At 47.4% G+C, this 27,445-nt stretch overlaps 1 protein-coding gene across 2 annotated transcripts in view; it reads right to left on the reverse strand.

The window, feature by feature from the left end:
- Positions 1-27,445, reverse strand: part of LRP1 (LDL receptor related protein 1) — a 1,298,976-nt gene that overhangs the window by 574,810 nt on the left and 696,721 nt on the right. For both annotated transcript variants that reach the window (XM_085654639.1, XM_085654638.1), the window contains exons 45-49: positions 23,757-23,882; positions 22,059-22,187; positions 21,161-21,280; positions 10,327-10,440; positions 9,782-9,931 (exon numbers count right to left, since the gene is read on the reverse strand). In XM_085654639.1, coding sequence (XP_085510765.1) covers positions 9,782-9,931; positions 10,327-10,440; positions 21,161-21,280; positions 22,059-22,187; positions 23,757-23,882 — 639 coding nt within the window. The remainder of the gene's footprint in view (positions 1-9,781; positions 9,932-10,326; positions 10,441-21,160; positions 21,281-22,058; positions 22,188-23,756; positions 23,883-27,445) is intronic.

The following is a 27,445-nucleotide window of genomic DNA, read 5'->3' on the forward strand; positions in this document are numbered from 1 at the left end:
CAGAGCCACTTTCTCACAGTAACCCCCCCACTTTTTGCCAGAAGACTGGTGAACTTTGACTTGATGTGCCCTGGGTCCCTGCCAATCAGGCTCCAAGGGCCTGTGTTCTTTCTCAAAAACTGTACCTTGTACCCCCAACTGGCACCTGTCTGGCCACATGTCAGTCCCTTGTAAAAGGTCCCATGGGTACCAAGGGCACTGTGGTCAGGGAAGGCGTCTAAGGGCTGCAGCACCTATTGTGCCACCCTTAGAGGCCCTACAACTTTTTTTTTTTTAATTTCTTTTTTTTAATGTCCTCATACATGCCACCAGTTACACGTAACCTCTAGATGGGATCCCCCTGCGCCTTTGACACAGACATATTCGATGGCCTCCCTAATGGATGTCCTGTGACGGGCTAGCAGCATTCACCCAGAGGTAGGGCTGTCTCCTGGTCAAACTCCCGTTCACCGCACCTAACCAACCCTATATTACTAGGGAGGACCGGACAACAGTCCTCTGGCATAATCGGACCCGTCTTAATTAGACCTCCAGGTCTCTAATGCCGCCCAGATTTTATTGACGCTTGATTTATCACAGGCCATATCCGATTGACTTATCATGATAATATTCCTGAGACAATCTGCAAATGTGGGTGGAGTCTCAGCTTTACATAGTTTACAAATTTCCCTTCTAGCAATAACTATTACATAAAATACAAATTTCGAAGCCAAAGCACCTATACTGAAGTCCGGCAAAAGACCCCAAAAAATTAATTTGGAGCTTACTTCAATCGGCATCTGCAGCACTTCCTCCAGGAAGCCACATACCTCAGTCCAGTAGGGGCCAATCTTCTGGCATTCCACAAACATGTGTTGATCATCAGCAGCTGGGAACTTACATCTGGGATAGTAATATATCTTCGCAGACCACTTAGACAGTTTGCCAGGCGTCCAGTATACTCTATAAGCAGTGTACAGATGATTCTTCCTAAGAGACGCTGGTTTAATCACTGTCTGTGACATAATAAAAGGAGTCGCACCAGATTTTCCGTAATCCCTCCCCATCGACCATAAAAACGCTGCCCCAGCGATTCCCCAGTTCAAGGTCTAGACAGTCCTCTGCATCCACCAATGCCCCCATACCAAAACGTGACTTCACGTTTCCATGGGACCTTCCTAGAGACAAGATTAGTAATCGTACTGAGCTCCTCATTGTCCCAGGACGGTGATGCCCACCATGCAGTTAGCTGATAAAACTTAAATCTAGTTAATGTCCCCTTAGTCAGGTTGCAAAAAGACTCCCAACTTATAAGTTGAAAATCCTCACAAAAATCACCCCACAGCTCCATACCAGCTAATTTAAGCGGCTGACACAATTGATCCTGTAGACATTCCGGGGTACCAGGTGAGTCCCAAATTGGAGCCTGTGCTGTATAGTATGGTATTTTCAGAGCTCTCCTAATATACCCCCAATTGTTGAGTGCAGATAACAAAATCTTAAGCCGGACTTTTTTTATAAAGCCTGGGGTCCCCAAATTTATACGGAAAAAACTTGTCCCTGTGGAACATCCTGTAGCATTGCCTGGAATAGAAGGCCCAACGAGGAAGAGTCTAATTTATTTGCCAATATTCTAAAGTTCTTGAAATGGAAAGCATGACAATAAGAAAGCAAATCTGGTAGGGCCAACCCCCCTAACCTTAACCCCCTCCTAAGTTTTTTCCATGCTATTCTAGGCGTTTTTGTAGCCCATATAAAGGAACCAATTTTACCTTGTAGGGTAGCTAGGTCTCTAGTGTTGAAAGATAATGGGATTGTATTAAATAAAAAAGTTATTTTGGGCAAAATTATCATTTTTACAAGAGTGACCCGCCCGTATATATTTAATGGCAGATTTGCTCATCTCAATAAAAGTTTGCCAATCTCTATAGTCACCTTCTCCCAGCTGATCTTTGGTATATCTGTCAACTTTCGGGTTAAATGAATCCCCAGATACCTCATCTGCCTCTTTGCCCCCTGTATTATGTTCACACAATTCCATCCCATTATTTCGTTTTTTTCTCTGTTAATTTTATAACCCGAAATGTTATTAAATTCCTCGGCCAGTTTAAACAACCGAGGAATTGCTTCCGCATAATTAGAGGTGTACAAGAGAAGGTCGTCAGCGTACAGAGCGGTCTTAAGATCTAAATCTGCAATTCTGAAAGGCCGAATACAAGGATCCACTCTGAGTGTACATACAAAGGGTTCAATATATAAATCAAATAGTAAAGGTGACAAGGGGCAACCCTGCCTAGTGCCTCTTGAGATGTCAAACCAGTCAGATAAGGCACCATTGACTAAAACTTTTGCCCGGGGGTTCAGTTATAAAGATTTAATTGCTTCAACAAAGTTTATTGGAAAGCCAAACTTGTCCATAGTTTCCCATAGGTAACACCAGCTCACCCGATCAAATGCCTTGGCAGCATCAATTGCAACAATTGTGAGTGGCAGCTTTTTTTTCCGTTGCAACGTCTATTGCCCAAAAGACTTGAAAGGTAAACTCGTTAAGCTGTCTTCCGGGTATAAACCCACTCTGATCCGGATGAATAATAGTTTTAATAATTTTAGCCATCCTAGCAGCCAGTATCCCAGAAAAGATCTTAAGATCCGAATTTAACAGTGAAATTGGTCTGTATGTTTCAATTTTTTAAGGGTCCTTGTTCTGTTTAGGAATCAGAGATACTGTTGCTTCGGACCATGACGAGGGGATGCTCTCACCTTGTAGATAGTGATCTTAATACTGGCACTACCCTGTCTACAAGACCAAGATAAACTTCAATTGGTAGCCCATCTGGGCCGGCGGCTTTACCCCTACTCATTTTTTTAAGTTGTTCCCTAATTTCCCCCTCGGAGATACTAGCAGCTAGATACGACCGGTTAGATTCAGACAATTGAGGGAGGTCCTTCTGCCCTAACCATAGCTTAACTTCATCTGATCTATATATAATTTCTTCCTGATATAAATCATGCATAAAGGATCTTGCCTCCTCTCGGATTTTGTCATCTTCCTGTAACAGGACACCTGACCCACTCTCTACCAGACACTTAATATGATTTCTTACCCTATCTGTTCTTGACTTCCATGCCAGAAGGGAGCCGCTTTTTTCGCCATAAGCAAAATGTTGCAACTTGCTGGCATCCCATTTATCCTTCAAGATCTTATCAATTCCTGCCTGAAAGTCTACCTGTAGAATCACCAACTCCCTCTCCAGTGAAGGCACCAGATTTCAGAAGGATAAGGCAGCTTGTTGCAACTCTGTCTCCTTATCCTTAATGTTCTTGAGGCCATCTTTTTCTGACTTTTTAATGGAATTTCTTTTATAAATCATGAGGGAGCTCAAGAGCCCCCTCAAGTATGCTTTAAGAGTCTCCCAGACAGTTTGGTCGCTGGCTGAGCCTTCATTGAAACTAAGAAAATCTCCTATTTTACCATCCAACCCCGCCATCGCGTTTTCATCCAATAACAGGGCCCATCTCCTCTCACACTTTTTAAGCTTAAAATTGAGCACCAACTCGACGGCCGAGTGGTCAGATAAAGTCGCCGGGGTATAACTAATAGATTTAAGATCTGAAAACATACTCTGATCCACCAAAACATAATCTATCCTTGAATACGGTTTATATTTTTTACTGTAAAAAGAAAATTCTCTGGCACTACCGTTATTAAATCTCCAGATGTCAAGCAAGTTAAATTCTTTAATTACATTCTTAAGAACAGAAAATATCCTGGTTGGAACATTATACTTAACTTTTGAAGTCCGATCTAACAACTTATCGAATACCAAGTTAAAATCCCCGCCGAGTATAACTGGGGCCGATGTCTGTAGCAGGCTAGCCTCAAGATTTAAGAGAGGGCCAGAATTGTCCTCATTAGGCCCGTAATAAACCGCACAAGTTAATAATGATCCACAGATAGACAGAGTTGCCACCAGCCACCTTCCAGACTGGTCCGTATCCCATTTCTCCACCTTAACCCCTGTGTTAGCTCTTATAATTATCGCTACCGCCCTTGTGCAGCCCCTTTGTTTAGAGCAGACTACCTCTTGAACCCAATTGAGCTTACTAAAACCCTCTTTACATTCTGGGGCTTCTAAATGAGTTTCCTGCAATAAATAGATATGGGCCTCGTTATTTTTTAGAAACTCACACACTCGGGATAATTTCCTAGACCCCCTAAGGCCGTTCACATTCCAAGAGAGGAATTTAATCTCAACTGACCGACTCATGAGCTACCCGTAAGACTACCCATCTAGAGCAAACAGTACCTTCTATGTGTTGTACAAGGACAAATTTTTCATTTCAAGATCATGGGAGTGAAGGTTCTCGCGATGGCTCACACGGGAGAGGGGAACATGGCGGTAGACTGACGTCGGTCGCGGGACCTCCGAGGACGGCGCGACATCAATTTTCAAACAGGGATGCGTAGTTAACTGAATGAGAAGCGGGGGCGCGTAGAACACACCCGACCCTTTGATGAGTGAGGATATCTCGGGGAAAATTAAACAAACACATTTTTTTTTCCCGGCGAAAGGCGGTGGGTACTAGGACCGGAGCGGGGCAGGAGCCATGGATGGGCAGAGAGGTGGAGTCAGTGTTGGTGTGCGATGGCCCAGGAGACTGCCGAGTGAGGCTTTGGATGCGAGCACGGACGGTAGCTGCTAGAGTCAGCTTCAGAGGGTTTGTTTTTTGTGACTCTCTACGTAATTTAGCAGTTACTTCGTCTCCTCAGCACCCTTCAGATCCGGTAAGGTGGTGGCTGATAACTAGTGTGTGGGGAGGCAGAGACTGTATGGATGCGGACTCTGCCCTCTTTGGCCCAGGGATCCCCTCGAGGGGTGGATTGGTAACTGTTTTAGCACCTGGGGGAGAGTCCGATACTTTAGCTCAACGATCCACGAGGTGGAAGTGGAGTACGAGTGCAGGGGCTCCAGAGGGGGGAAGTCTTTCTCCACTAAAAATAGATACCAGCTGCGGTCACAGTTACAGCTAAAATCGGAGTTTAAGACTAGGAACATCCTGGACCCCACAGAGGGCTTGGGAGGGGTGGCTCCTATAATTCCATGCAAAAGGAAAGCTCTGAAACCCGGCGATACTAAAAAGCTGAAAGGACCCAAAGCAATTCATCCCTCTCAGAAAGTTACTCCATCACTCAAAGCCTACTTCAAGATTATGGAGCAGGCTGCGGGGTCAATGGAGTTAGCTTCGACCACACTATGCAAGGCCCCTCAGGTTCTACTGGAGAACCGTTTTTTTGCCTCTTACGGAGATTTCTGGCCCCAATATAACAGTGGATGGTTTGGTAAGTCTATCAGTGACCTCTTCCGAGGGCACTCATTTGGATTCCGCTGGTAGTTTCAGCGCTATTATCAGTGATAATGGCACCATTGCCCCCACCACGATCTCCTCTCCTCTCATACCTACCACACGGGCTCCACGGACTGTGCAAGCACAGGTACTGGCACCTGCGGAGGTTAGTTTTTCAGGCCCACTATCACATGGCGACAACAGTGTACAAGCACCTGGAAAGGAAGAAAACAACAGAGAAGAGCTAGGTGCCTTCCTTTCAACACTGAGAGGGGACCTGTTGACTAAATTTGATATTTCGGAAGCAAATCAAAAAGGAATTCATGATAAGTGCGAAGCCCTTGAGTCAAAATTAGATGACATTTACGCACGCACTGGGCTGCTTGAGGTTAAGGTTAAAACATTGTCAGTCTCGGTCCAGGGGAATTCGAAAGATATAGATACTCTGAAAGCCCAGTACCGATTACTACAGACAGACATGGAGCGGTTAGAAATGCAAGCCCGGAGAAACAACCTCAGGATTCTCAAGATACCAGAAGGGGCAGAGAAGGAGAATATTAAGGGTTTTGTATGTAACCTGTTGAGGGAGGGTGCTCTGAAAGACCGACCAGATATTGACTTAGAGGTTGAGATTCAGAGAGTGCATCAGGATCCCTTCAAGCTACACCCTGACAGGAAGACCCCCCGAAAAAGTTTAGTCAACTTTCAGTCCTACACGGTTAAAGAGTTGATTTTGGGAAGGTCACTAACAGGGCCGGCCTCGCATCATCAGGCCGGACCCTACCAAATTCGATCTGATATAGGCGGGAGAACAGCACAAAGGCAGTGGGAGTTGGGCTCCAGAATGAATGTATTGAGGAGTTTGGGGGCACAGGTTCAAATGAAGTTTCCCGCATTACTGAAAGTAATGTGGAAAAACAAGATGCATAACTTCAGTATACCTGAAGACGTAGACATTTTTTTGTCTCAGATGAGGGAGTAGTTTAGGAGTTCAATGGTATGTTATGTATTGAGAGTTAGTATCTGATGTTAATGTTGTTAATCTCTCAAAGAATGGCAAGCTGTGACCACAAGAATGTTCCCTTATTTATTTCCAAAACTCCACACAGGTGAGTAAAGATCGCAATGATTGCTGCAAAGTATCATGGGTCTTGTAGTCTAATTTGGATGGTGTTGTGTTATTTGCAAGCATAACAGTGCGGGACACTTTTTACAACTTGCCTTTGATTTTGTTTTATTTTCCTTAGAACGGCAGCGACCCACGTGGGTAATGAAAATTAGACTACAAGACCCATGATACTTTGCAGCAATCATTGCGATCTTTACTCACCTGTGTGGAGTTTTGGAAATAAATAAGGGAACATTCTTGTGGTCACAGCTTGTCATTCTTTGAGAGATTTACCCATGACGAAGGGCGCCAAGCCCGAAACGCGTTGGCACTACTACAGCAAAGGGGTGTCTGAGCCTGGGTTGCTTGTGAGAGAACAGCGTTATTCCAACCAGCGAGTGCAACTCACCGGAAAGGGTAACTTTGTTTGATATATATATATATACACAAAATTCTATAAAAAAAGAGAAAAAAAAGGGGAAAAAAAGGGGGGGGGGGGGGGGGTTTGCTCCGAAAGGGAAGAAGGGGTTTTACTCGCGTATGTTAGACACTAGGATATCCTTGCACATCATGTGAGATGGGCAATACTAATATAAATTTGATTAAAAGTTTTTTTTTTTTTTTTGTTTTTTTTTAAGATGTTGTGCCGTTCACGGGGGAGGTCCCAAAAGGCGGCTCAAACGCCAAGTATAGAAGGCGGGTTACTCAGGGGTGGGGAACACAAGGAAGAGTCGACATGGCACAATTACTTTTTTGCCATGCCTATAACCCACTGCCCTGGCATAGGTCAGCCACCACTCTAGCTGGGTGCACTATACCAGTGGTGAGGGTACAGGTGCATGAGCCCTCTCCAACTAAAGTGTCTAGACCAATTCTTGGACATTGAAATTGTAGTAATGCCATTACGAGTATATGGTGCTGGGAGTTTGTTATTACTAACTCCACAGCACCATAATGGCTTTACTGAAAGCTGGGAAGTCTGGTATCAAACTAATCAGCAAAATAAAACCCACACAGATGCCAGTGTGGAATTTAATGAAAAATGCACTCAGATGGCATCTTAGAGATGCCCCCTGAAAAACGACCAGCATCTGGTGGGTTCCCTGACTGGTACACATCAGCATGCCACCACAAGACATGTTTCTGGACCCCTGGGGTGGGTGACTTCACTCCCTGAGCCCAGAAACAAAGCCTATCCAGGGCGGAGGTAGTCACGCCTCCCCAGGTCTGGAAGAGCCAACTTTAGCAGGGGAGCTTCAAAGGCCATGCTGCCTTTGTAATGCGACCCCAGCCTCTACTATCAGGAGCAGGCCCCCTTCCTGTCTCCCCTCCTTTTCGGTGGCAAGACGGGCGGGAAAAATTAGAGCAGCCCAGAAAGTGTGCCCACCTCTGCCTACCTCACCCCACATGTGGGAGTGGCAAGGTGAAGCCCACTCTTCAGTGCCTGCCATCTTGCAGATGGCACGCACTCTCCAATCAGTATTAGGGATTGTGCCCACTCCCCCACATGGGGTGAGCACACAAAGGGTGTAGTCACCCTAAAGCCAGTTGCCTATTGGCTACTGACCTCGAGACCCCTAAAACGCCCCCTAAGGATAATGTTACTTACCAAGTAAGCATCTGTTCTTGGCTTGTGGAGCTGTAGATTCACATGCTTTGCATACTCCTGCCATCTAGTGTTGGGTCTGGATGTTTGCAAGTTGTTTTTGTCCGAAGACGTCTTTCCAGTCACAAGGTAGGTGACTCCTACTTTCGGTGATAGTGCGCATGGGCATCGACTCCATTGATGTTTTCCCGCAGAGGGTGAGAATGGAGATAGTATGTGTAGAATAGAGATGTCCATGCGTATGAATGAGAATTAAGAACTACAACAACTAAAGGAGACCATGGAGGTGGGTGGGCACATGTGAATCTATAGCTCTACATGCCAAGAACAGATGCTTGCTGGGTAAGTAACATTATCGGTTCGAGGCATGTGAGCTATAGATCATATGCTTTGCATAGACTATATAGCAGTAAACTCCTAAAGCGGTGGCTAACCTGTAGTAGTTGTAGTTTGAAAAAGAGTTTTAAGTACTGCTTGGCCTACATTTGACCCTGGGGGATCCCTGGTCTAATCCCAGAATACCAACTCCAAAATCCAAGTACCTACCTGTAAACCGATAACTTCATTTCCTCCCATTGGATTGCTTTGACTGCTTTTCCTAGAAAATTCTTGCAAGTGTGGAGTTGGTTTATATGAAACCTTGAAAACCTGCATATGCATAAAAAGTGAATTACTTACCTTTTGTCAAGGAAATGTCTCCGTGTGATATCTAGGCATATCACACTGATTAGCAAAAGTAACTTAAAAGGTAATCCAAGCAGTAGCTTGCACAGTAATCTGTAAAGTAACTGAAAAGTAATTCCGAACTGATGACTTACCTGTAAATCAACCAAATGCATTTGAGCCTGCATTCAACTGTAAATCACTGCATAGATTTTGGAAAGTATTATTTCACTTACCTGCACCAAGCTTGGTTCCAGAAATAAAATAACTAAATAATATTTGTATACAAACAAATTGGTCAGAGTTCAGTCTTTGAGCGTGTGACATCATTTCTTGCCTGAGTGCGTACCACAAATGCTCAACAGTACCCTCTGATAAAGCCTTACTACTTGCTCACACTACCACAAATAGAGAGTAATGTATTTTCTACTTTTACCTCTGCCTACCTTTGGGGGTTCCTCTGGACTCTGTGCAAACTAAACCTTATTTTGGTATAGTATATACAGAACCAGCTTACTACATTCTGTTCCTAGCACTAGGAATCACTTTCTTTGAGTGGTTTAAAATTCCCAAAAATATTAATATGACCAAGTTGTTGCTAAATGTGAAGTAACATAATTGCTTATTAAATCATATACGAGACATTTTGTATCCAGAACATCTTGAAATTAATAAACTACAGAAGTGATGAAGCTGGAATTTGAGACCAGGTTTTCTGTTTGCACATTGTGCAGTTCAGCTTCTGAAGAGGCATCTCATTCTATCTTCCATTTATCAAAGTGTTCAGTTATTTCATTAGCTAAATGAGCACATTATATTATAAAATTCCAAATATCACATTAAATTTGCTCTTTTTAAACTGTATTTAGGACTTTAAAAAAACCTTTCTGTACTACAAATCACAAAATCACTTTTTATTGCACTTAGAAAACACCGGGATATCCAAGAAGAGGGGTTACAATTACACAACTCTACAATATTATTTTTAATCAGTTGTGAAAATACAAAAGACTCTGCAGCCCTCCTGAATTCTATCCAGTGAGCTTGAAGTTACAGACAAACCAACCCAGCAGTCTTACCTGGACAATTCCTCTCATCAGAGTAGTCACCACAGTCGTTTGAGCCGTCACAGATCCAGGCTGGGGCATAGCACAGCGAGGTTAGCTCGCACTTTTGGAAGGTTACTCCCTTCACCCCAAGCTTGAAGTAGCTAGAGCAGTCAGTGACACCTGCAGGAGACAGTAAAAAAAATATTTTTTATAATTCTTGACCAGGAACCTTGAAAAGGTGTTGGCAGGCACAATAGGCCCCTATATTTGAGGGTAAAGGCAGCTGTCCACTCCAAAGTCCTTCCACTGGTTGTGTCTTTTTTCTCTTCATAAAGCAAACACAGATTTATGTGCTGAACGCCAGGGTTGAGCATTCACTTCCCAATTATCCAGTTAAACTGCCTCTTGCCCCCGCTCTGTGGCCTGCCGCTGAAGTGGTGTACTTAGTGGGCACAGCTCTTGCACCGGGTTTGACCACAGAAAGTGAGTGCAGTGATGACAGCATATCTGACACCGCACAAGATGCAACAATCCTCTTTACACACAATGCCTCAGTCAGACCAGCCCATACTCACTGCAGTTCATCTCATCTGAGGCGTCATCGCAATCAATGAACTGATTACAGCGGCTGGTGTTTGAGATGCAGCTCCCGTCTCTGCAGCGGAACTCCTCAAAGCTGCAAGTGGTCTCTGCAAGGGAAAAGTGCAGGATTAAACGATATGTCAACCCTGCATTTCGGTTAGGATTGTGGGTATACCTTTATTTCTTGTCCATTTCACTTCTGTATAAGGACGCGATTTGCAAGTTCCATGGTCTTGTACTAGTTTAGCTAAATAAAGCCCCTTCCTCATATACAACAGCAGCATAGTTGGACTTTTCAGCTTATGCCAGCTGGAATGGCAGCCTCAGAAAAGACAATTGCCTCAGCATGGGCTACTACTACCATTCTACCCAAATCCATTGAGAAGGTATGACATTTTGACATACAATACAATAATACTATGCTTTGATTGATTCCTGAAAATGATGAATTAGTGAAACATACTATACACAAAATTGTCAAAGAAGGAAGAACTGGCAAAAAGACAGTTATTTGAAAGCCACTCAATCAATACCCCTGTTTAACTCTTAAAATTATATATGTTTTTTTCTGTCTGTAGAGTGGAAAATTGATGCCAGATTTAACAAGCCTGCTAACTACCCAATCCCACAGCCAGGAATAATACAGTGTTCTTATTGAATTTTACCTTACCACAGGACCATGAATCCTGCCTGCCATCCAAACCACATAAAACCAAGGAAAACAACGCTGCTTGTGTGCAAAGAGTTCCTTTTATCATTTTCTAAGACCCACCAGAAATCTTTCTGAAAAGCCCCGCTTCTTTTTAATTTAATTTTTAAACCTGCACCTCTCAGCAATGAAGCACTACATCCATCTTAAGATTGTTGAACACTAACCAATTGTGAACATGCCATCTGTGTTGGTGCTCTAGACACCTTTTCACATTTTGGCGGACATGATAAACAATAAGAGGATTCAAGCGTACCGTGCACATATGTAGGGAGCTGGGTCCTTGTTCTGGTACACGCCCCCCCCCCCCCGCCCAAACACACTTTTTGCCTGGTATTTGATGCAACTTTGACTGAAGTGTTCTGGGTGCCTGCCAACCCATTCCCCAGTACCAGTGTTCTTTCCCACTTGGCAAAACTTTTAGCACCCTCTGTAGGTCCCTAGTAAATTGAATACCTTGTACCTAGGGTCTGTGGTACCCTCATTAAGCACATGCATGACTGCCATTGCAGGGAGTGGCTCTTGGTGCTGACAAAAGTGAATACACAACATGTCACACATCCCTGTGTGCCATGTCCCCTAACACTGCATGTGATATTTGTAAGTCACCCCTACAGCAGGCCTTACAGCTCTAAGGCAATTAGCTGAATAATACATGTGAGGGCATACCTGCATGAGCAGATATGCCCCTATGCTGGTCAGTCCAAATACAGCCAGTTCAAGCAGATATGGAAGCCATTTTAAAACTTGCTGGACACTGGTGAAAATGTGTTTCCCAGCTACAGGATGGTTTCACTGAAGAACAAGTTACTTACCTTTGGTAACGATATATCTGTAAGAAACATTAGTTAGTGATAGATTCCTTACCTTAGAATTACCCCCAGGCGTCAGACTGGATCCGGAAAGTTTTCATCAACAGTACCCCTGCGCGTAGGTAGGCGTCATTGTGCAGCTCCGCGTACGTCGTTGGCATCGCAGTCGCTGACGTCAGTTCTGCACACGACTTTCCACGCCAGGAACGCAGAGCCATGCAAGATAACGACCACTGGTGCATTGAAACTAGGGCCCTGAAAGGGATAACCTTAACCCTAGAAATCAGTTCGCAGAACGGGGAGGATAGGTGGGGCGGTAAGGAATCTATCGCTAATATTTCTTACAGATATATCGTTACCGAAGGTAAGTAACTAGTTCATATGAAAGAAACACGTTAGTGATAGATTCCTTACCTTAGAATAGATACCCCAGCAATACCAACCCCGGTGGTGGGTCTATGAACCAAGATCACAACACAAAGTCACGGAGAACAGAACGGCCAAAGAAGCCATCTCTCCTGAATTGACTGTCAAGGCAATAATGCTAGGTAAAAGTGTGCAGCGAGGCCCACGTAGCTGCCTGACAGATGTCCTGCAGGGAGACACCACGTCCCAATGCAGTAGTAGCTGCTGTCGCCCTGGTAGAATGGGCGCGAAACCCCAACGGAGGTTCGTTTTTTAGCCAGAGAATAACGTACAAGTTACTTACCTTCGGTAACGATGTATCTGGTAGAGACGATTCTAGCCGCAGATTCCTTCACGTAGAATTATCCCCAGGAGTGAGACTAGATCCGGAAACTTTTTGCCACAGCATCCCTGCGCGCCGGGGGCAGGGTGACATCACGCGACTCCGCCCAGGCGTCGTCCGCGCACGTGACGTCACCGAGGTCACATAAGACCCGCCCCAGCGTGCCCATGTCAGTTTTCTTCAGAGAACTTTTCCGCACCACAACGCGGAATCACTAGATAAACTGTGGGAGCATGGAAACAGTGTGCGAAGAGCAGAAAAGTTGGAAAAAAACGGTTCCTAACACCACCACCAGGGTAGTGCCAACACCGCAGACCCCAAGGGCAGGGAAAGAAGAAAGAAGAACAAGCAGAAACCTGCGCAGCCACCCTGCCCGCACATAGACAACCTCCCATCCCTGTGCTCCGGAGGCAAGAACAGGCATAAAAGTCATGGCACACGTAGGAAGCCCACCCCCCTCATCCTGAGCAAGGAAGGGGACCAGTCCCAAGACGGACAGGGACAACAAACCACCAAGCCACCCCAACCTAGAAGGCAACCACCCACAAGGGCAAGACATGGCCAGAGGACCCTCCAACCAGAGGACTGCAATGGAAGGGAGGGAAGGGAGGACAAGGATAGAAGAAAGCCCCCCCCCCCAAACCTGGAGCACCCAGAGCAGCAGGGCACCAGAGCACTGAAACCCCATCCTCCAAAGAGTCAAGGGAGGAAGGAACCGCCCTCAGACAGCGCCACCCATCAAGAACAAGGAAAGCACTCACAGGAGACACAGCCCCCCACCGGGAGGCGAGACCCAAAGACCAACCCAAGGGTCCTCACAGAATAGGGGAGGAAGGGCGGGCCATGAAAGATACATCGTTACCGAAGGTAAGTAACTCGTACATCTGATAGAGACTACTAGCCGCAGATTCCTTCATGTTGAATAGATACCCTAGCAATACCCCCTGGGAAGGAGGGTCTGCGAAAGGACCCCACCAGCCAATGCAGAACAGAGGGCCCCACAGGGGACCAGATCTGTGGACCAGGTAAAACCTCGCCACTGCCATGCCAAGGGAACCCCCACAAGCAGAACCCCACTGACCCCAAGAGGATGCAGGAGGGAAAGAAGGCTGAAGAGGCTCGTACACTCACAGCAGAGGCAGCAAGGACTGAGAGGCCGAAGCACCTCACTCCCCCACAAGGCAGCATAACTTCCATTGAATGCCAAGACAGAAGAAGAAGAAGCCTAGAGAGCCCAAGGAAATTAGGGAGAAGAAGGCGAGCCCACTCCAGATGGAGAGCAGCCTGGCAGCCACAACAATGCCGGCAGTCAAGGCCAGAAGCAAGAAGAACAGCCCGAGGCCCCAGGAGACCAAGAAGGCAACGCCGGGCAAGGGACATCCCATACCGCATAACGGAAGCAGGGAGAGGAGGAGAGGCCCGGGCCACCACCACGAGTGGCCGCGCACACGACCTCAGGAAGCAAAAGCAACCTACGTAAACACCAAGGAAAACAGGTACCCGAAGGCGACCAGAACCCTCCAGCAGAGCACAATCCATATGACAGCTACCATAAACCCACATAGGGCACGTGAAGTCCCAAGATATGGGAACCCTCTTTGGAAGAACTTCAGCAGCAGAGGAAGAAACAAAAGAACCACAGGGTAAAAAACATCCCCGCTACAGGCTTGACAGCAGCCCAAGCAAGGCAGAAGGCCCAATCTCAGGGCCAAGTCTGCGCAACAACTCCTGCAGAACTCACACACAACAACAAGGGGCCGTCCAGCAGCCAACAATGCCAAAGTCACAAGGAAGGACGTAAACGGCCAGAAAAACATACTCCACAACCATAACCGCCGGCCTTAGAAGACCTAATAGCAACCCTAACTCAGAAGTCACTGAGGAGGGGGGGAGGAGGAGGAGCGAGCCCTGGCAAGAACCTCTGGATGGCGGAGTCGGCCAGGGCATGAAACAACAGACTGCCATCAAATGGGAGATCAATGAGCCTCCCCTGAATATTTTCGGGGAAGACGCCGTCCCGAAGCCAAGCATGGCGACAGAGAGCGACTAAGGAAGCCATGACCCGGCCCAGAGCCTCAGAGACGTCTAGAGCGGAGCGGAGAATAAAAGCCGCAAGCTCCCGGCCATCCAATGCATGGTGCTGCAAATCCACCTAAGCAGACTCCTGGAACGCTGCAGACCCCAGAGACTCGGCCGAGTCTCACAAACAGGAGGAGGCCCTAGCCAGCACACACAAGGTGTTAAGGGCCCGCAAGGCTGCGCTGGTCGAGGCGAAAATGTTGCGTCCCCAAGTGTCCAGCCAGCGGGCCTCTCTGGACGGCGGAGCCAACAGGGGCGGCAGGGAGGGAAAAGCAGTCCGCAAAAGGGGGCTGGCGGCTGAGGGGTGAATGGACAGGCACGCCGGGTCACACTGCTTCGGAGGGTGCCGATGCAGAAGATGCGGAGGCACCGGGTCCCCGGAGGCAGGACGCCTCCAAGCCCCTGTCAAGGCAGAAAGGAGCGAACCTTCAAAGGAAAGCAAGATTTCCATCCCACCAGAGCCCTGGTGGAGGACCTCCAACAGATGGTCCGCCGGAAAGTGAGCCAATGGGTCACCCATGCGTAGGATGCCCACAGCCGTGGACACCGCGTGAGTGAAGGCCGCAACCGTATCCGTAGGGCCCCGCGGTGGAGAAAGCAACTCCTCTGTGGGCGACTGCTGCAAACTAAGGCGGCCGTCACCGAGGCCAAGCGGGACGGGCAAGGGCCAGATCTGGAGGTCAGGAGAAGAATGAGGGACCTGCCGCTTTCCGACGAACACCCCTGCCTCAGAAATGGCGGGGAGCCACCCTTCGACGCTGGTGAAAAAGACACCAGACGGCGACCAGTCTCCGGGGAGGCCGACACCAAAATGCAGCCTTCCTCCGGAGAAGAAGCGTCCGAAGACGAATCCACGGTACGACCCCTCTGCGGAGCCATGGAGTCCGACGCTTGAGGCAGGACACCGGCGCCATCCAGCGTCGCCGGGCAAGGGACCTCCAAGTCACCCCGCACCGGAGTGGGGACCAGAGAAGAGCTGGAGCCGCACTGGCCCCGGAGCGGCGCCGGCCCAACCCCCGCCGAGGCAACCACCTGCATGGGGGAACGGGATGGGCCCGGGGAGGGGCCCGAAGCCCTCCGCCGGTCGCAGCCCAGAAGGAGGTGAAGGTCACCCGGCAACCCCTGTGGCAGCGCCAGGGACGATACAACCTCCGACTCGCCCTCCAACGAGGCAGCCACCAGTGAGGAGGTACGAGAGGGGCCCGGAGAAGGACGAGGGGTCTGCCCTCGACCCAGAGTGGGACGAGGAGGGGCACTGACCCCTGTGGCTCCGCACGGTCCAGCTGCTGCCGGCGCTGTAGCGGCGTCACCTCGGCCTTAGACAGGACCACCCTGTCAAGGGACCGCGAGGGGCTCGGGGATGAGACCCGAGCCCTGACCTCCCGCAACACCATAGGGAACCCCGCGGGAGTTTGCGGTGAGGCAGAGACGCCATGGCCTGAAGGAGGTGCCCCAGAGGAGCCGCACCCCAACAGCACCACATCCTCCAAGCCTAGATCCGACCCAGTCGGCGCTGGAGCCACCGGTGGCGCCGCTGAGGACCCTGCGCGAGGCGAGGGATCCGCCGGCCCCCCCTAGGTGGGGAAGGAGGAGGAGACGCCAGCTAGGCCTGCAAAGCCGTCGCGCAAGTCTCCATCTGGACTCTCGATGGCCCAACACCAGGAAACGGTGGACAGGACGACACACGGGGCCACATCACCCGCGGAGAGTCCACGCCCCCGGTAGGCCGAGAACCAGCCCTCAGGGACGAACTGCGACACTTAGCCACCGGGGAGCGACGCTCACGTGACATCGGAGAAAGGCGAGGAAGACGACCACGGGCGGACCTGAAGCTGTCCGCCGAAGCAGACCGAGGGGAAAACGACGACCTGGAGAGACGCGCCAAGAGAAGTTTCATTCGGCGCTCCCGCCGCAACTTCGGCTTCAACTTTTGGCACGCTGCACAATCTGAGGTGCCGTGATCCTCCCCCAAACACAACATGCAAAAGAGGTGAGGGTCCGTCGCAGACATAAGACGCCCACAAAACGTGCAAGTTTTAAAGCCCGAAGGCATTCGCACACTGTTCCCACCAAAAAAGAATGGAAGAAAGGGGGCCTTAAACAGGCCCGCAGCAAGGAACGGATCCGCGTTGCACGCGGAAAAGGAAAAAACAGATGTGGGCGCGCCTGGGCGGGTCTTATGTGACCTCGCTGATGTCATGTACGCGGACGACACCTGGGCGGAGTCGCGTGATGTCGCCCGGCGTGCTGGGATGCTGTGGCAAAAAGTTTCCGGATCCAGTCTCACGCCTGGGGATAATTCTATGTGAAGGAATCTGCGGCTAGTAGTCTCTATCAGATAGGCTTTTATACACAACACGACCCAGTGGGAGATAGTCATCTTGTGTACAGTTCGGCCTTTCTTGGCACCTACGTAGCCAACAAAGAGCTGGTCATCCACCCGGAACTGTTGTGTGCGATTCAGGTAAAATGAGAGCGCACGTTTTGGGTCCAGACGGTGGAGCCTCTCTTCCTCTCTGGAAGGGTGCAGAGGTGGAAAGAAAGTGGGCAAGGTGATAGTTTGCCCTATGTGGAAGGCAGTGACAACCTTTGGCAAGAAGGAAGGACGAGTGCGAAACACAACCATGTCCGGATGAACAGACAGAAAATGAGGCTTACAGGAAAGAGCCTAGAGCTCACTCACGCGCCTAGCGGAGGTGATGGCAACCAGGAAAGCAGTCTTCAAAGTCAATAAACGAAGAGGACAGTTGTGAAGTTGCTCAAATAAGAACCAAATTCAAGTCCCACTGCGGCATTACAAACGGAATAGGAGGGAAAAGGTGCGTAATGCCTTTGAGGAATCTACTTACAACACGGGACTTGAAAAGAGAAGGCTGATCAGGAAGCCTGAGAAAGGCTGAAATTGCAGAAAGGTAGCCCTTAATAGTGCCCAGAGCAGAGCCCTGTTGATCCAGAGAAAGAAGGAACAAAAGGACTTCTGAAAGAGGGGCAGAAAGGGGATCCACAGCCTTTGCTGTGCACCATGCCACAAATTTGTTCCACCTGCAGGCGTATACCAATTTAGTGGATGGACGCCTGGCTGCCAGAACGATATCAAAGACTTCAGGAGGCAAGTCAAATGGAATCAAAAGTCGCCGCTCAATCTCCACGCATGTAGGTGGAGGCTGGACAGGTTCGGGTGGAGGACCGTCCCCTGCTGCTGCGACAGAAGATCATCCCGAAGAGGCAGTCGGATTGGGGGATCCATGCTCATACTGAGTAGCTCGGGATACCAAACTCTTCGAGCCCAGTCCGGGGCCACAAGAATGACTTGGGCCCTGTTGCGCCTGATCTTCTTCAGCACTCTGGGTAGAAGTGGTAAAGGGAGAAAAGCGTACAATAGACCGCAGCTCCAATCATGACGAAAATTGTCGCCGAGCTAGTGCCGCCTTGGAAATTCCGACACTCCGAAGAGAGGACATTGCGCGTTCTCTTTGGTGGCGAATAGATCTAACCAAGGCTCTCCCCACTGTTGAAAGAGGCCTTGCGCCACCTCCGAGTGAAGACGCCATTCGTGATCCATCATGCACCTGCGGCTGAGTTCGTCCACCCTGGCGTTCAAAGAACCTCCAAGTGTTGAACCGTCAAGGAAGTGCCTTGACGTTTCAGCCATGTCCAGAGATGCAGAGCCTCCTGACATAGGGTCCACGACCCCACCCCGCCCTGCTTGTTGCAATACCACATGGCGGTGGTGTTGTCTGAGCACCTGCACTACTCTCCCCCTGACAGAGGGAAGGAATGCCTTCAGTGCAAGTAGGACCGCCCGGAGCTCTAGAAGATTGATATGGAGCCTGGACTCCTCCAGAGACCAGAGGCCTATGATCTCCACCACTCCCATATGTCGCGGACTCGCTGCTCGGGAGGATAAACCCGAAACTGCGATGTGTCCAGAACCGCTCCGATAAAGAGGAGCTTCTGAGAGGAAATCAGGTGCGACTTCGGCACGTTCATGGAGAAACCAAGCAAATGCAGGAGGTCGGCCGTAGTCTGGAGGTGGGAGACAACTGCCTGGGGCGAGCCCGCCTTCAACAGCCAGTCGTCGAGATAGGGGAAGATTGAAACCCCTGACCTGCGCAGGTGAGCTACGACCACCGCCATCACTTTCGTGAACACCCGACGCACAGGGGTACTGCTGACGAAAACTTTCCGGATCCAGTCTGACGCCTGGGGGTAATTCTAAGGTAAGGAATCTATCACTAACGTGTTTCTTTCTGATATCAAATATTTCGTATTGATGAACCCTCACTGATTCCAGTGATGGATTTACCAATACATGCACCTAGAGGGCACCTTAGAGGTGCCCCCTGAAAACCTAATAGCCTAAGGTGTGCTCCATAACTGGTTTCCGCCAGTGTGCAACCTGAGATACAGTTCTGAACTCCTAGGGTGAGAGCCTCTGCTCTCCAGAGGCCCAAAACAAAAGCCTGTCCGGGAGGAGGGTGTAACACCCTTTCCTACAGGATGACCTGCTGATTAGCAGGCCGGCAAGCTTCAAAGAGCTGCCACCTTTGGGATTCAAGTCTTGCTCCCCTCACAGGAGAGGAAGCCTCCCCCTTTGTCCAGGGCCCCCTTGGCACCTGGACAGGAGGGAAAATTAGCTAGGCAGGTAGGTATGCCACCTCAGGCTAGTACCACCCCTAAGGTGGGCTCCACTGAGGTGGACAGGATTTTTCATTGGTAGACATCTTTGTGATGGCATACTTAGGACTTCTGGGACAGAGTTATTCCTACTTACCACAGGAAGTGGTCATATAGGGGGAATAATGACTCCAAGTGTCAGTAGCCCATTGGCTACTAACCTCCACTCCCCTAATGTCCTTATATTCAGTATTTTGGGGAGTCCCTGGCACCAGAGATCCCGATCCTGATGACCCAAGAAGAGAGAGGACACCAAAGAGCCACAAAAGCAGAGAGGACAGAAGAAGTAGCTGATCTGAGACCAGTCCCACTTGCCCGTCTGCAAACTTCCTCGAGAACGCCACCAAAGTCTACTCGGCCTGCAACTGCTGACTCCAGAGACTTGAGAGGACTCAAGATAAAGAACCAAGACCTCCCATGGGACAGCAGAACTGTTCCGTGCATCTTGCGCAAACTCCAAAAGAAAGGACTATGAGGCCTCCTGAACAGCCAAAACCTGACACCTAAAGCCATTACTACACCAGTCACTCAAAGCCTGAGTCGAAGTGGGCCAACGAGGACCTCCAGCACTCCAGAGCCCGGGTTTATCATAGTTTCACCCCTTGTGGACCATCTAACATTGCCTGCAGCCTCTACACGCAGGCCACTTCTACAGCAACTGCAACAGTAAGGAAAAACCTGATGCCGGAGGACACCTCTGTACCTGTCACCCCTGGGCCGTGGAGAAGACAACCAAAGGTGTCCCTATGTCCCAGAGCATCGTGAGGCCAGAGCCTCACTGTTGATTCAGCCTGACTTGCCTCCTAGCCAGAGTCTGCAGCCTCTTTTCACAAAGACCGATCTCTATAGAATAACATTGGGGTTCCGATGCCGCTTTGCACCCTGAACCCGGCCGCCCTTGTGCTGCTGCCTTGGACCTTGCCCACCACTCAACTTAACTCCTGGAGATTGGTCCCGTAAGATGCTGTACTATACCTGTTTGCAGAACTTGTTCTTCCTTCCATAGGATAACATTGCAGAACTCAAAAATTGCACAGTATCCACTTTTGAACTGAAAAGAATTCATATTTAAAAACTTACTTACCTGAACAATTTTTCTCTGATGCCTAAACATATATAAAGATACTTGCTATTTCTATAAATTGGTGTGGATCTCCTTCTTGAGTCGTGTGTCATTTATTGACCATTGTGTGTATTTGCAGCTGTCTTGCACTCCTCTCGGTTAAGCCTAAGGCTGCTCGACCACACTACCCCTAATAGAGACCATTGGGTTTGCTAGAGCAGGCCCCTGTACACTTATAAAGGAACCCCTGGACTCTTTACACAGTATATCAGGTGATTGCTATATCACATAAAGAGCCAGCTTCCGACATTGCTTAGTAATTGAAATATGTTGAGAGCTCTGAGTTTAATGGTTTTAAAAAGAAAAAAAAAATGGATCTAGATTTGCAAAAAATGTGGGCTCTCCTAAATTTGATGACGTCTTTGCTCGAACAATCTTTACTAGACCCATTATGGACCACTGGCTTTTGAAGAAGTTACTCAAAGTGTTACTCACAAGATGTCTCCCTAAAATAATGTCCACAACATAAATGAAGAATGTTTATGTTCCCTGTATGTCGAAGGATTAACCCTTTGCGAACGGTGACCATCTGCCATTGTTCTGTAGCCCACATACGGATTTAAACAATGAGGAAGATAAATGGCTGCTTTCATCCCTTGTGCGTTTTCTCTCTTTGACTGAGCGACTACCATCATATCTGTTCTATGGATCCCTCATGAGAAGCTAGGCAAGCACTTACTATTGCAGGATATCTCGTCTGAGTTGTCACCACAGTCGTCATTTCCATTGCACCGGAAGGAGTTGGCAATACAGCGGTTGTTCAGGCAGTGCATATAGCCTCTCTTGCAGTGCCGTGTGCCTGCAATAATAAAGGAAAGACCAATTAAAGACACCAATGAAACAGCATGGAACACAATCTTCACTTAAATGATCAGGTACCTCATAATTGTAGTGGAACTGGTTCCTCCTTTCTACTGCAGTGGTATGAGACCTGCATTTCAAGTGCATCAATGCCGTACAAGAGTAGACAACAAAAATGCCCCATAAGAGCCCAGTAACAGATTTTATAAGATCAAGTACAGGGCATAAGGAGTGTAGCATGATAACATGGTTTCCACCCTAATCTTATTGGACATTTTGACACTGTGCTATCACCACCTGCTTAGTGGCCAGAGAAGCCTGCTTTCACATGCTACTTAAGGACAACAATCGCCATGAAAAAACCAACAGCTTCCTTCCTCCACCAACTTTTCTTTTTAAATCTCATTTAACACCATTTAACTGTCTGACACCCAAAGATACCAAAAAATGAAGGGAGGAACTGGGGTGTTATATGCAACATATAACAACTCTTCCTCCTCTTTCCACTCTCAATACTGCTCCCTCTTGAAAATGTTCTCACCACCACTGAAGCCCCATAAGGAAATATGGGCTACTGGCGGTACTCCCATCTACCACACATCTCCAACGGCAATAGCAATCTCGCCCTACCTGACTGACACAAGACTATACTGTGAACTCCTGCAGAGGAGGGCATGGCAGCACTAGCACCATTGGTGACACATACATTCTTAAAAGGGGAAATACATTGATGAGCAAACAAATTCAGAGCCCAACAAGGACGATCTGGAACGTACTGCAAAATGACTGTTTCTCATCTGATTTGTCCTTGCAGTGGGCCACCCGGTCACAGGTCATGTTGTAATTGATGCAATCTCCGTTGCCACATTCAAACTCATCGTGAGGATTACAAGTCGAGTTCAGAGCTGCAGGGGTAAACAGACAGATTAAGAACAGTGAGAGTCAAGTGCTTGGTAGCCAATCTAGTACACTCCCGCACGTTTGATATAATATGGCTTGAGTTCTCCCCCTTCCAATATAATACTTCTAGTAAAGGTATATAAACCATATAACTTAAAATAACATTTTGATTCTGTAGGTTTTTTAAAAATTAGGGTCTCCGATACCTGAAACTTTCATTGTATTCCAACTAGGTGTCAAAGCCTTGTTGTATCCCATCACATGCTCCGGAAGCAGTATATTTTAAGTCATGCTGAGATCGAAGTTGGAGGGCCTTTTGCCAAGCTTAAGATGTGTATGGGTGACTTGTACCACAATGTATATAGCTGAATTTATACATGAGTTGCTATGCCTGCAAAATGCTGTGGAGATATAACCCCAAATGTAATTTCTCAGGTAGGGACTGTACCTCAGCTTACTTTGATTTATAGGGGAATAGATTTCCAAGGAGCTTGCAGAGAAAAGAATCTGCTTCCTTTTTTGAGCTCTGCAGTACATGGAAATCTTTGTGTACTGTTCTTTAGGCCATGTAGTGTAGATGAAATACAAAGTTCCCTCATGTGACATACGATTGAGAGAGACCAGAGGCCAAATATTTTTTGGGCGTTTCTGGCTCAGCTGCAAAGTCTGACTGTGATGTCCAGTAGAAGTTAAACCAGTAGATCCAAGCAGGAGCTGTTGCTGTGGATAACTTTGGAGAGTACGGCAGGGATTGCTAATATTTAAAAAAGAGGAATGGCAAGAACATTGTAAGGACTCTGAGGTGGTAGAAAACAGAGTTCATACGTGCTGCTCAGCTCAATACTACTCTATTGAATAATATAACATTCAATAGAGGAGAAGGGAGCTAAGCCGCACTTATGAACCCTGTATTATTCAGCACTGGTGCCAACGTATGGCTAACTTGTTTGTATCAGGTTACATATTCTTCTACTATTGTCGAGTGGGGCAGCAAAGATAATAAACTTTGTGAGAGTTTTAGTTTAAGATAGTTTTGTTTCATGATTAATGAGGCTGCTCAACACCTTAATGGGATGCTTCTGTTGACTACAGAGTCTGTTCTTGGGTTACCTCTATGTGATCTAATTACCTAGATGGATGGCTTCACTGCCAAAATCACAAACAATATTTGGTGCCACACATAGCTGAGTGCTCTGTCACTGGCACCATCTAAAGGCAGAATAAGGAATCTTGGATATCATACTGAGAACACTGTTTGGTATCCTCATTGCCATAATGAGAACCGCAGAATGGACCCTTTTCCAACAATGAGGATACTATGGAGAGACCTTGGTGCCAACTTCAGAAAAGTAACGTGTGCAATGCTGAAAAACTAGTGGAGGGCCTCAGCATGCCATGCTTAAGGCAGACATCGGGAGGCTAACCGGTCATGATGAGGACTTGTAAATATGAGGGTGTTTAGAAGAGAAGGAAGATATTGTTACAAAATTCACACCAATACACAACATAGTGCGGTCTAATACTCACATTAAGGGCACCCATACACGACCACTCCAATCCAGCAACTCACTCACCTTTGCAGGTGAAATCCTCCAGCAGAACCCGCTCACCACGGCAGGAGCAGTTCACCCGGCCCTCGGCTGTCAATAGGCACAAATCCTGGCATCCGCCATTGTTAATCTTACAGGGAGACAGCTCGCCTGCACACAAAATAGAGATCAGATAAAAATCCATCACTGAGGATACACCACCCTTTGAGTCTTTTATACATGTCTTGAGAGTCTGACAAAGTGCTTTACGAATTTTTAAAAAATGAAATAAAAATTAACAATCTTCTCAAAGGTTTGGATGTCCAGGTCAGAAAATCCCACTTCCAATTTCCAGTGAGCAAACACACAACTGCAGTCATCACTGTACCAAAGCTCAATGATAACAAGTAACTGCTGGGCACGCGCTATATAAACCATGTAACTTAACGTAACAGTATATAAATTTTGAATCTGCAGTATATCAGCAAGAAGGAAGCTATGGTCTCCAGCCTCCTCCACAGGGGACTTGAAATATTCTCTAACCCACTCCGCTGTGTCCCCCCACTTTGTGCTGACATTTGCCTAGCAACCATGGAAACTGGGGTTCGAGTAGTGTGGGTCAAATTAACCCGTACCTAGATTGGTTAATCTTGAGCAGGAAACCCCAGTAGAAAAATAAGACAGAAGAAAAAGAAGACCAAAACCAAAAGCTCAACCTCCTCTTCACTGAGGGAAGATTTCAGAATAAGAAAGGTGCTGGCACTTTGGTTGGCTCTGGCTTCCTTCCAGAACTCATAAAGAACAAATACTAGACAGTTGAGCCAGATGTTTGTAGAACATCAGACTCGAGGATAAAATGCACATCAATTCAGTAATGTTTTAGTAGGAAGAGGACTTTGCTGCTGGCTGTATTGGCTGAGGATAGAAATCAAGTCCTGGAAGCTGAAGGCACCTTGCTACTGTGACCTGCTAGGAGAGGAGCAGGTCACTGAATAAGAGGGAGACTAGAACAAGCCTAGCTGAATTCAACTATGTCAAGAGGACACCCACAAAGAGTAGGTCATCCAGGAGAAACTTGCAGCCCAGCTGACTGGAATTACCAAGAAGCAACTGCAAATTATTCTACACTGAGGAGCTGTACAGCCACTTTTCCATGTGTGTCTAGCCTGGACCAGACATGACAGATGTTTTTGTAAGGTCCGGCTCAAGCATTTCATATGGGAATACACATAGCATTAGTACCTGTTTCTAAGTTTTAAAAATGCCTCCAGCCATGGAAAGAGAAAACTCTGCACCTGACAACTTGTAGTGGTATAGCCACACTAGCTCCCTCATTTAAAAAAAAAAAAAAAAAAAGGTAATGCTTGCTTTCCTAGGGAAACTGCTTCTCTACTCATCCAGCCCCAGTGGCACACACAAACAAGTTACTTGCCTTCTGTAACATTTTCTGGTAGAGACTATCTAACCACAGATTCCTCTCCTTTTGAAGATCCCCTGCGGGCAGACTGGATCAGCAAGCTTTTTTACAGCAATTCTCTGTCATGCCAGCAGGTGGCATCGTGTAGAATGGTTCTACCTCGTGCCACTCCGTCACGCACATATATGACAAAATCACCAGTATATAAACACGACACCTGCTTGTGCTGGGATAAGGTTCTTTCTGAATTCCGTCCATACCAACAGATGTGGAGCCCATAGAAATTAATATGAAACCATGTGCATTACTTTTTGACATAAGACTGAAGTGAATGAGATCATTCCAGAGAATTGGGAGGAGGGAGGTCAGGAAAGGAATCTACGGTTAAATATCAGAAAAGACATTACCAAAGGTAAGCAACCTGTTCTTCTGATAGAGACTTCTAACCTCAGATTCCTCACCTTTAAAAAAAAAAAAATACAAAAGCAGTACTTCCAGGCGCTGGGTCTCCAAAATAGCTCAAGCCAGGAAATCCTGCAGGACAGATCGGGTGAAATGACCGGCCCACCGGACCTCACTATCCAGTGTTTGGTGTAAGTATGGATGGATGTCTATGTAGCAGTCTGGCAAATGTCCAAGACTGGCCCACTGCACACCAGCGCTGTGGTAGCAGCCTTTGCTCTGGTGGAGCAAGCATTGAAACCTTCTGGGGGCTGCCATCCCATTACAGATCTGTGAGGAAATGGGGTGCATTATATACTGTGATTGTGTGACCTCACCATGTAATACGCTTATCAACCTCTTTAGGTCTAGTAGGTTTCATCTAGAAAACCTTCAGCTCAACCCTGGGTAGCTGTGGCACTGAGCAACAAGGCTTACACAGAGGAATACGTGTAAAGCATTTAAACAGCACCAAAATAATTAATGAAGAAATTGACAACGCTCCACAAATCCAACATCAATTTATAAAATTAGACTATTTTTTTTTATAACTATTTAGACGTTGAACGAGAAAAAGCCTGTTTCCTTACAAGATCTTAATAATGGGACAATCTATCTAGAGATGGTGCTTTTCTGTATCACCTTGTCCTGCTGTGATCCAGAAAACACAACAGTTGGTCATCCTGTCTAAATTCCCTGGTCCTCGATGTAAAAAACTAAAGGTCCTCTTAGAATCGAGGCGATGCAGCAATTCCTCCTTCAATGGATGAGGCAGTGCATAAAATGTTAATAAAGTGATGAATTGCCCTACATAAAGGGGCATGACTACCTTGGGGCATGAATGCTGCCTTTGTTTGAAGGACTACTTTGTCCGGAAAAAATTAAACAAGTGATGGAATAGATGACAAGGCCTGAAGTTCACTCGGCCACCTGGCAGATGTTAAGGTGATGAGGAACACTTTTATAAAGGACAACTGTGCATAAGCTCAAAAGCAAGCACATCAGGTAGGTCAACACAAGGTTTAGATCCACTGCAGCATTACTAAAGTAGGTGGGAACATATGGTTCAGCCCCATTAAAAAACGAATCTCAACAGGTGCTCTGAAGAGGGATGGCTGACCTGGTAAATCTAAAACAGCCAAAAGGGCTGATAAGTAACTTTTAATTGTGGCCACAGCAAGGCCTTGCTAGGCCAATGATAAACAAAATATCAGTTAATGAAGCTTGTAAGGATTGTATGTGTCGAGGAGAAAGAAAACCACACAACAAACTTCTCACACCGTCCTGTATAAACAGACTTAGCTGTTGATTGTGTAGGCTCGGGTGCAAGATCGAGCTCTGCTGCTGCGATAGGAAATCCTTTCGAAAGGGCAACCAGTTCAGAGAACTTGTGTTCCTGGCTAGATGTTCTGGGTATCACATTCTTCGTGCCAAGTCCGGCACTACCAGGATGACTTGGGCCCGGTCTCTCTTGATTTTCTTGAGCACTCTGAAAAGACGGGTAGGAGTGGAAAGACCTACAGGAGTCCCGAGCCCCAATGTAGGTGAAAGGTGTCTCCTAAGGAAGACTGTCTGGCAACTTCAACGCGTAAAAGTTATGACACAACGCATTCTCTGTGGAAGGATCGAGCCAAGGTTCTCCCCAATGCTGAAAGATGTCCTGTGACACCTCTGAGCGTAACAGCCATTTGTGATCCACATGGCGCAGGGAAGGGACAGGTGCTGGGCAATCCTGGAAATGCAGTGAGCAATCCGTCATTTCCAAAGGTGTAGAGCCTCCTGTCATAGGACCCACGACCCAACTCTACTTTGTTTGTTGCAGTATCACATGGAGGTTGCTTGTCTGTGAGTAGCTGTACCCGTTCCCCCTTGATTA

This window comes from Triturus cristatus, chromosome 4_1 (genome assembly GCF_964204655.1).
Source record: "Triturus cristatus chromosome 4_1, aTriCri1.1, whole genome shotgun sequence".
NCBI lineage: Eukaryota > Metazoa > Chordata > Amphibia > Caudata > Salamandridae > Triturus > Triturus cristatus.